This window comes from Aplysia californica, unplaced genomic scaffold (genome assembly GCF_000002075.1).
Source record: "Aplysia californica isolate F4 #8 unplaced genomic scaffold, AplCal3.0 scaffold00522, whole genome shotgun sequence".
NCBI classification, from domain to species: Eukaryota; Metazoa; Mollusca; class Gastropoda; order Aplysiida; family Aplysiidae; genus Aplysia; species Aplysia californica.
The window spans coordinates 208,110-219,581 of NW_004797792.1; the positions used below are offsets into that span (position 1 = coordinate 208,110).

The 11,472-nt window shown below is 37.0% G+C and overlaps 1 protein-coding gene across 1 annotated transcript in view; it reads left to right on the forward strand.

The window, feature by feature from the left end:
- Nucleotides 1-360, forward strand: part of LOC101847364 (serine-rich adhesin for platelets-like) — an 18,857-nt gene extending 18,497 nt beyond the window's left edge. Inside the window, exon 8 of the mRNA XM_035971855.1 lies at nt 180-360. Within this exon, the coding sequence (XP_035827748.1) occupies nt 180-360 (181 nt within the window). The remainder of the gene's footprint in view (nt 1-179) is intronic.
- The last annotated feature ends 11,112 nt before the right edge of the window (nt 361-11,472 follow it).

Sequence of the window (11,472 nt, forward strand, 5' to 3'; positions counted from 1 at the left end):
GGGGGGGGGCTTAAGTGCATAGAATGGTGGTAAAATACTTTAGAAGATAATTTTCAAAAATTAAAAATGTTTAAAGCAACCATGGCTTACGTGGATTAATAGTTGTTTCATATTTCAGCGCGTTTGAATATTGTCAAAACATTTTGATATAATTTCTCTTTTTATTTTTTTTCTCCCAGATTCAAGAACGAGAGAGACGATTACCTGTCGTGTATGGAGTCAGATTTCCGCACTGTGATGAAGGAGGAGACACGTAGCGCCAAGCTGGGACGTATGGAAGACTTAGAGGACATGAGGATGGAGCAGGAGGAACTCCGACGGAAAGCTTTGGTGAAGAAACAGATGAACAGAAAGAAATGATGATCCTAGATGTCTTTACAATGGGTACAAGACACGACGAGTTTGGAATTAGAAGATAAATAAGTGAAATAGTTATAATTATTAAGGAGACCAACTTCGACTGAGATGTAGGTCCCATTTAAGAAACGGACTCTTTCGCTACTGTGTCAGGAGTTTGAAGACGCTTGTGTGAACTGTATAAACCTTGGAGAATTGGAGAAAAGAAACGTAGGCTACGAAAACGACAGGAACTGTGAGTTTTAAAATGGAGGAAAATTTTAATAGGCCTTATAAAAAGTGAACTATTGTTGCAGGAAGACAAATGTCGAAGTGAACGTACCGGTATTTGAGAAACAGACTCAATGATCGCCAATGTGTCAGGAGTTCATGGACTGTCGTCAGACTTGCACAGACTTAGAAAAGACTGAAGAATTCCATTATGATACAGACAATAAGGAATTCTAAGATTTTATTTGTACCAGATTCTTGTGCTGTGGATGTGAAAATTAAGGGCAATGGGACGAAAGTGTGAACTTTTTGTAATAATCAGAAATCTGTGCTTGCGAAACAGACAACGCGGAAATAAGTCAAAGACGTTCTGTTGTAATAAGGTTATACATGATTGATGACAATGAGGCAGCATGAGAGAAGGTTATTATATGGCTTGATGCCCACAAGACAGGGATTTCTTTTCAGGGGTAGTTTTATTTTCCTCCCTTAGTTGCCTTCGACTTTCTAAGACAATGAGATGGCGACAGGAGAATTGAAAACTCTTCCATAAAGAAAACGAAAAAATACTGAACGCAAATTGGCAATTGTAAATGCTTTTCTTTCTGAAAGTCAGTTTGTGTAAGCGTCTTGTGCATACTAATGTATCTTTTAAAAAAACAAATCAACCCAACAACTGCGTGAGCTGTAAGGACAGTTATAAATTCCTTAAATCATTTTGATACGGCTGTTTCTTGAAGGGGCATTTTTTTAAATGAAAGACAAATGAAAATGTACATAATAATAATAATTCTTGAATGGAAAGCTTGATTTAGGGGGGGGAAAGAAGTGAAAGGGTGATTTTAACAAATAACTCATTATCACTTTTATAAGTTGAAGCCTGAAATGATGAGAAAACAGCTGACTGGGCTTATATTATAATTAACACATAGACGTCTGTACCAGAAAACTATGAGGGTGTTCCTTTTTAAAATAATGTTTCAAAGTTCTTGTGTGTGGTAGTTTTCTGCTGTTGTTGTGTTCTTTAATATGACAGCCCCACACTTTGTACGCCTACTTGTAGGATCATGAACGTAACCCAGTAGACTACGTGTAGAATCTCAGCTACTTCTAAGACAAAGAGGCAGTTTTTATTGTAAATAATGTTAAAAGTTGACATTTGGTTCTTATTTTTATGTGTTAGGTTTTTTGTCTCTTCTCTTGGCCATCGACTTCAGAAGATAATGAGACGGCGTAGAAGAAAGAAAGCTTTCCATAAAAAAGAAGATGAAAAGATGTCTTAAAAGTTTTAGTATTATCATTTTGATCCATCTCTATGACTATGCGTCACAATGATACAGCTTATTGAGACTGTGAAGACAGACAGGTGAAATTGTAGTCTACATACGTATGAGAAACTTTCAACTTGAGTAAAACATGAACTAAGATAGTATTTTTGTCAGTTTACACAATGTTCTTGTGATTATGAGTTTGGAATTCTACAACAATTGGATGGAATTGTACACAGTTACATGGTATCCTGACTTTTGTCTTCAGTATTCCAGGAGCATATTCACAGATCTTTCAATCTATAGACTGGTAACTTTTAGGGTATAGGTATTTTTAAAACTGTTCTGTTCCCTTTTCCAAGTAAAGATTGGAGACTTAGCAGCATCAACGCTGCCTGACAGCTGACTGAACTTACATAACTAACACAGAGAGGTCTGTACCAGAAAACTAGGAGGGTGTTCCTTTTTAGAATAAAGTTTCGAAGTTCTTGTATGTGGTAGTTTTCTGCTGTTGTTGGGTTCTTTAATATGACAGCCCCACACTTTGTACGTCTACTTGTAGCATCATGAACGTAACCCAGTAGACTACGTGTAGAATCTCAGCTACTTCTGAGCCAAGGAGGCAGTTCTTATTATGAATAACTTTAACAGTTGACATTCGTTTTTATTATAATTGGTTTCTTTTTCTCTTCTTTTCGTTATCGACTTCTTGATATAATGAGATGGCATAGAAGAAAGAAAATTTTCCATAAATAAACGAAGATGAAAATATTTTTTAAGTGCAATATTATTTTAACCGGCTTATTTATATATGGCTCAATGCCGCAGCCTATGGACTGTTGAAGACGGGGGAAATTGTAATCTCCATACGTATGAGAAACGTTCAGCTTGAGTAATACATGTATTAAGAAAATTAATCATATTATTTCTGTCAGTTTTCAAAATGTTCTTGTGATTATGTGTTTGGGATTCTACAACAATTGGATGGAATTGTACACAGTTACATGGTATCTTGACTCTTGTCTTCAGTATTCCAGGAGCATGTTCACATATCTTTCAATCTATAGACTGGTAACTTTTAGGGTATTTTTTAAACTGTTCTGTTCCCTTTTCCAAGTGAAGACTGGAGACTTGGAGACTTAGCAGCAGAAACGTTTCACTTGAATGTAATCTTTTTAATTATAGAGTTATGTTGTGCATATTTTAATGTTATGCTTTCGTTGTGTACGGTTCAGAACGATTTTGACAATGAATAAAGCATCTGCATGTGTTTTTAATACTAATTTGTATTGTTTGATGTCTTGATTTTTAAAAACTGTTTGTGTTTGTGGTGTCAGAATGTAGAGGAATAGGTTGTTGGGCACTGCGATGTGGTCTTCTTCTTCTTCTTCTTCTTCTTCTTCTTCTTCTTCTTCTTCTTCTTCTTCTTAGCTCAGAAGGCCCCGTTGGGGATTCGAACCACGGCTATCCGCTCCGACTCCAGCTGAATATCAAATGTGTTGCGACGTGGTGGAATCGGGCGCTCGTCAATTTTTTGGCATTTATGGAGTTATTGGCATTGTTATCATCTTAAAGCCTGTTCATTTGCCTTGCTTTAGGCCTAGTTGAAAGAATATCCATCTATGTTGAATAGAAGACTAAATATTTAGGATTGAAGAAGGCCAGGGTCGCCTGGTTTCAGAGGTGAAATTTGCGAAGAAATGGCCTCCAAAGTTTTGTAATTTCAACAGCTCAAGAGTCCCTGGAATCTGAAAATTTACATTTTTTGTGCTTTTAATCAATGTTTTTCAGTAAAATCCACACAGGAATATATTTTTTAATGGATATAAAAGGTGTTGAGCCACAAAAAAAAAAAGAAAAGAAAATTAGAAAAACAGTTCCCAAACGTCAGAAAAACGCCAATTTCTCTGATTTCATTATTTTGGTGAGCGCCTGATTTCACAACGATGCCATAAAAATGAGCTAACAGTGAACTCATGCAGGGTGAAGTAGACTCTTTCCTACAGAACGGGCATCATATTCACAACGTGTTTTTTCTGCAAGACACGCACCTAACCTGCTCATCTTAGATATAACTTATTTGTCTGTCCGTCTGTCCGTTTGCCTGTCTGTCTGTCTGTCTGTCTGTCTGTCTGTATGTATGTATGTCTGTCTGTATGTCTGTCTGTCTGTTTGGGTTATACGGGGTGCCCACTACGGCTGGATCGGGCCGATAGCCCCACTCGGTCGTCTGAAACTGAAAACAAACACGTTTGTTTTTGAGGCGACCGAGTCGGGCGATGATCCCATCCGAAGTGGGCACCCCGCATTAAACAAATTACGTCGACACAGTTATTAGCTCTGAGAAAAGATAAAACAGACATAAAAAGGTTACAGAAACAATGGACAGAAACACGCAAAAGCAGGATCTACCACAGGCAGCTTCCGACCACCAGCGTATATCTGTCCCCGTGGTTTTATGCACCCCGCATAATTTAGCAAAATTTGAAAATTTTTTGCATAATTTCTGATTATTTTTCCTTTATTATTCTTTGTTAAAATTAACGGAATCGCATAATTTCACATTTTTTAGCTCAGTTTGCATAATTTAAGAATTTTTTTTTTTGCATAGAAACCGCGGGGACAGGACTATGCCCTATATTGCAACCAGAGCCTTTTTTTTTCAATGTTGGTTATTTTATGCCCCAAGCGCCACAATTTAGACCCTTTAGGACCAACACGTTACTGTGTGAGAAAGATACGAGTTACAACATCCCAATAGAAAAATCAAGATATCCATAAAAATTTTCCCCATTCGGGAATCGAACTCAGGTCTCCTGAGTACAAGAGCAATTTAAAGTGCTTTCCGCTACACCAAAAACACCAATAAGACTTTATAGGGGTATGCAGGGGGGGGGGGGGAGGAGACAAAAATCACAAAACCCAAAGTTTAAGAACACATGTCCAAATTTTATTCATCATCAAAACGGTTTTGTACACAGCAACTATTCTCAAAAAAGCATAGTAGAACAATGTACAGGTACGTGCATGTATACCATACAACTCTATAGTTCAAAGGTTAAGGTTCAGGTGACATTTTGCAACATCCTCAGTCATCACTGGGAAGGGTGAACAATACAGCCAAAGACCACGCCAGTCAATAGGTTCAATGAAAGCTCTGGGAATAATATGGTCCTGGAATACCAAAAGGAAAAAAAATATCAAGATATCATATCGTTGACCAGCTGTTCAGCGGTAATCCTTGGCGTAAGCCCGAAATTTAGATATTTTTTTTCTTAAATTGTAGTTTCTTAAATTGTAGTTTGGTAAATTATGGCATCGGTTGCATATATTATGCTCAAGAACTACTGTCAAACCTGCTGTAACGGCCACCTGTATAAGACAAACATCTGCACAAACGGCCATTTCCCATTTCCTCCCTCATGTACTTTTTACATTACGGCTCTTTATAAGACGGTCACCTGTCTAAGTAGACCTAATACAGACACTTTATTCCTCGACAAAGGAAGGCCGTCTTAGACAGTTTCAACTGCATTTTGTCGAAATTCAAATTCTAAATGTTTAAGGAAGAAATAAAAAGCAAGAATAATAGATACACAAGGTGGGTAGGCCAACAATTTTAAAAAGAATAAACCACTTTTTTCTCTCTCTTTCGCCTGAAAAATGTTGTTTTCTGTGCGGAGAACATCTGAAATCTGAACAGCTGATCAGTGATATGACTTTAATGAACTGTGGCAGAAGCCAACAAAAGGCCCATCTTTGTCAAATGATACGACACACAATAAAAGCAGTCGATACGGTTCCCAACATAAAGGGCCTACATTATTTGTAGAAAGAAATTATACAATTTAGAAAACAGAAACGGTAGCAAACTATCATAAAAGCATTGCTTACAATAGGCTACAGTGCTCAAAGTCAATATAGAAGTGTTTTATACAAAATACTGAATTAAAAACCTTTCATGGGTAAAGTTGTTTTAATATATGGTAATGATAAAGAGCACAGGCAAACAAGTGCAATGATCTTACATGACATTCTTCGAACGACTTCTCTTCAAAAAAGATGAACAAACAAACAAACAAACAAACAAACAAGCAAAAATAACCGCTGATAAAATTTTCTTACACACCATAATGAATGACAGTGTACTGTAATAAACACCAGGAACAGAAGAACAACTGAATCATCAACCCAAAAAACACAACAACCAGGACTGAGGTTTGAACAAAACGAAGGGAAAACAAAGTCAAATCAAACTGGGTTGCTTCTCTCATCACTGAAAAAGATGAAGGCGACAAAAGCTAGGAGGAGAAACCAAACATAAATCAGAACAGCCACCATCAGCTTGTAGTAATATAGTGTAAAGCGCATAGAGCCTGCTGTTGAGCGGGGATATGCGCTATACAAATGCTATCTATTATTATTATTATTATTAGTATGGTGTTGAGAGAGACCTATAATTGCAATATCCTTTCTATTCGGTACGGTACATTTATCTCTATGTCTTTTAGTTTTAATAAGAGTTTTACGGCACTTGCACCACAATAAGGTCACATCAGTGCCAAAAAATAGATTATGTGTCACAAGAGAGTAACATACACAAAAAAGAAGGAGGGGAGATAAGGACAACAGATGTTTGATAGGAAAGAAGAAGCAAACCACACCAGAGCACCTGCCAACCACCCACTATCTCTATGTCTGAACTTGATAAAATAGTTTCCCCACCACAAAAACCGAACACAAATCTTCTGCACGCAATGGGGAGGAGCCTTATTCCATCCGCAAACTGAAAATATGGAGTTACCAAAAATTACCTCTCGAGGGCTGCAACTGGTAGGCCTACCTTTGCTGTCAGTCTGAATCAGGTTCTGGCACTGTGCCGTAGAATTAAAATACTTCCAAAACCAAAAACAACCCATTACTTTTACGAATACACCCCCCAAAAAAAGGCTTTATGGATTGAAGGATTGTTTTTCGTAAATTTCTAATCTAAAACTTTGTGTGCTGATGAGGACAATAGACAGATGGAGACATCTGAAAAATTCAGATAAAAAGACAGAGCAAAAAGCATGACAAAAGTAGAAAACGCACATGTGAAATAGACCAGAAAAAGTTAAACTATACTTCGAATTTAAACTGTAAAAGCAGAATCAACAGAGACAAAGTACTAAGAAATACAATTACAAAGTGGAAAATGCACACATGAAATAGACCAGACAGAAAAAAAGTTTTAAAAAACTACGAATTAAAACTGTAAAATTACAATCATAACTGGGGCAAGTATTAAGAAATCCAATTTAACAATATCCACCAGGTAAAAAAACCCAACAACAATCGTTTCTGATTAGAGATAACAAGTCCGTAAGTGGACCAAACCGTGAGGACGAAAATGCAATAAAACAGGTAATATATAATCCTGTCTTAATCAGCACAGAACAAACACTCATACTCTTTGATATAAAAAAGAAAAAGTCTTACAGAAAAGGTCATGAAGCTTTTTCCCTTCATCAAACAGCCGAACTGATCACACAGCTGAACCAATATACAGTAAACGGTTGGTTAAGACTAGTATAAGAGCAAAAATTAATGAACAAGGATCTTAGTACTTCTGTCCCCGTGGTTTTAAGCACCCCGCATAATTTAGCAAAATTTGATCATTTTTTGCACAATTTCTGATTAATTTCCTTTATCTTTCTTTGTTAAAATTAATAAAATCGCATAATTTCTCATTTTTTGGGCTCAGTTTACATAATTTCAGATTTTTATTGCATAAAACGACGAGGACAGGTACTTAGGCGGATGAAAATTTGATTTTGCTCAACAATCAACAAGACAAGCCCATAACAAAGCTGTTCTGTTTTTTTTTTCTAAGTACATATTGTTACATAATAAGGATACAGTCTTGTTTTTTCCTCACTTTTTAAAGAAAGGTCATTCATTTTTTCCCGATTGCAAATTTCCCTAAAATCACAACATGAAAGATGGGCTCTGAATCCATTAAATCTTTGTAAAAAGCTCACGAAAGATGGAAAAATCTCTGGTATTGGAGGGTCACATGCACGATTAAAAAAAGACATTGCACAAAAAAAAGAAGCTGAGCTATCTATATGCTGAAGTTGAATTATGGCAAAAGTCTCCATTTCGGGTATAAAAAGGCTGATGTGTATAAACAACTTGAGCCAAGTGGAAGACAACTCAATTTCATGAGCACAGTTACAAAAGCTAAAAGAAAAGAAAATCATTAAAAAAACCAAAAACAAAACAACCAAGAAAGTGCTTTGCCGACATTCAAACATATGACTTTACAGTGTGAGAAAAAAGCACAGGCCACACTGTCCTACAAAGACATCATAGTGAAAAATCATCAAATATTTTAATGACTCCTGCACTACCTGACAGTACATTCTCATCACAGTCTTCTCTCATCATACTTGATTTCTGGAGAAAACTTGAGCTAAACAAAAATCTTTCACTGAAAATCTTTGCAGTGTTTATCTTTCACTTATCTAAGAAAATACACCTGGCTCAACTTAGTTTTAGTTTTAGTAAGAGTTTTACGGCACTTGCAACACAATAAGGTCATTTAAGTGCCGAAGATTGGAGGTGTTACAAGGGAGTAACAAACAAAAAAAAGAAGGAGAGATCAGGACGATAGATGTTTGATAGGAAAGAAGCTGGCAAAACACGACTTCCAAGAAATTCACACTTCCAATTTTACTGACATGGCATAACACTACAGGGATGCCACTCAACTTTTTTTTTTAAATAGCTGAAAATTCACGTACCACGGTCTCGCTGACATTTGAATATCAATTTGAAACCCAAAGGGTGTACATAGAGAGAAATTATGACAAACAAACAAAAACAATGGGTGTACATGGAAAGAAATGACAAACATTTAAAGAAAAATAGATTAGATGTACTTAGATGTGTGTGTGTGTGGGGGGGGGGGGGGGTTCCAACTATAGATTCTATCTTGGTCTCAATAACAGAATAGCGGACCAGGATCAAAATACATGTACAGGAAATACCGGGGAAAAGTGGCATCCCTGACACTACAACTAACGCCACTTGCAAAGTATATTTATTTTTAAATTAGTTTGATTAAACAAAAGCACACCAATAAGACAACTCTCATTTAGTGCAGAGAAAAAGCAAGACAGACAAAAACAACAAGAAAGAAATGAAGTAGGACCTACCACTACCCGTGGTGCCCTCCAACCACCCACCCTCTTCTTAGAGAGGATATTCACAAATGATTTAGATCAACTCAAACAGAATTAAGAGTGAGAAAAAAAACTAGGGTTGATGAATGGATGAAATTCATTTGGTTAACCTCACAACTGAAGGTTACTAAATTGTACAAGAGAAAGAGCAAGAGCAAAAACCCTGTGACTAAATATACCGCACTGGTGTTTATTGATTAAAGACATTTGGCTCCTGTGTATAATGTGATGCTCAAAATAATTGGCAAAAGCATGAGTTTAACCCTATCCGTACGTCGTTTTTTACTATCGTATCCATACGACGTGGGGAACTCTGTGCCACCACTTTCAGGGGAAATTTACTAATTAATCTGATCTGTACGCTTTGCATAGCAGTCTGTCAAAATGATTTTTTAAGAAATGCTGAATGTTTCAAAGAGACTTCGAACTAGATGTATTCTAAAATGTAAAGAATACAACTCCGGGGATACAAAATGACCCCAGGACGTACGAATAAGGTTAATGCACCTTTTAAATTTGTAAGCAAGACCTCCAAGTTTAATGTTCATCTCTGATAAGACTAGGACAAGTGAGTGAAGAGCCTTGAAAACTTTCCGAAACAACCCAAGCTCAAGAACGCCCTGTTGGGAATTTGAACCAGACACATAAGCCCCATACATCAGCTCCGCATTCTACCAGATGAGCGAAGGCTTCATTCAAAATATGGGGCACAAAGTGATACAAGAGTACAGTACAAAAGTTTTTAGTTCTAGTAAGAGTTTTACAGCACTCGCAACACAATAAGGTTATATAAGTGCTGAAGATTAGAGGAGTTACAAGAGAGTAACAAACACAAAAAACAAGGAGGGGTGATAGAGACGATAGATTTTTTACAGGAAAGAAGGAGCAAACCGCACCAGAGCACCTGCTAACCACCCACTGGTACAAAAGTGTACAGTGCAAAAAAAATGTCTGCAGAAGAACAAAGAACAAAAACAGAAGCTCCTGAGACCGATAATAAATTAAAAAACTGGCCTTTTCTTATTCTCACTTACTGTCATTGTAAATTTGTAAATCATTGCAACTGCTCTACATCTTCATCAACACAGTTTAGATCACTTAGGAAGCGGGCTGCTTATTAGGCCCTGCCTGTCAGAACCATCCCAGGCTGTGTGAGATAAGGAATCCTAAAAGACAGAAAAAGATACTCAACAAAATAACTCCCACAAGTGGCAATCGGTCTCATGTCTCTGTGTGCAATGACAAAAAGCCTAACAAAATTATTATATATCTTGTAATTAAATGTTTTCCATCCTCACTGGCACAACTTACGATTAAATAGGAGAGGGTCAAATCCTACAATGTCTTTTCATGCCAAATTACGCTGACTTAAAAAAAAATATATATTAAATGTAAGTTTTTAAGCCCCCATCGGAAAATTTTTATCATTAAGGAGGTGGGTTTTGATCCTGTTTGTCAGGGCCAAAGTGGGCTGAGAGGGATACAACATCTCAGCAAAAAGAATGAAGTACCGTACTTAAAAATAATTCTATCCACATGAGAATTAAACTCAGGTCTTCTGTATTCGACAGGGAAGCACTTAACAACTACACCACACACGCCTGTGTGCCGACTTGGATTCTCAATGAAATACTAACAATACCATCTCATGTGGGTATTGAACACTTAGTTCAGAGAGAAAAGCCCTACTTATACATGTCCACTGAAAACACCACTAGTAAGGCTGATTTTCAGTTCACAATAAAGTTGTCCGCGCATCCGATCCCGACATTGATTGGGGATTGCCTTGTCAGTGAGACAACTTCCTGGGCCTTCGGCATATTGTGGTAGGGTGGCCAGTTCCTTTCCACACCACCTTTACTTCCCCAACTCGAAGTCATTTACCCATTACTGCAGGGTGTGCAAGAAGGGGCGAAAAAAATCCGAGTCCGAACCGAGGCTTCAACCCGTACTTTCCGCTTCGGAGACAGGCGCACTAACCGCTCCGCCACTGCACCCTACAGTTCACAGTAAGGTAAATCTAAAGTAGCTGACATTTGCAAAACAAGCTAGTCAACAGTTGGTTTTCATCAAGATCGGTGAGAGAAAAAATTCACCTGAACGTTTGTTTATGGTATGTACTTCAAACTATCCAAAAAAAAGGTTTTCCTATTTCAAGAGATACCAAAAATAAGAGTGATTTTTTTTTATATCTAAAGGCCTTACATGCATGCATAAAGATCATCATTTAGAGCATTCATTTGCATATGAATAATAATCTTCATCTACCATGTACTCCAATGTAAAAGCAAAAACTGGAACAAAATTTTCTCCGTTACAGATTTTTAAAAATAGATTACCGTATACACTTGCCTATAATAATAATACACATTTTTTTATATCTTTTGATGAGATACAAAAGTATAGTCTCC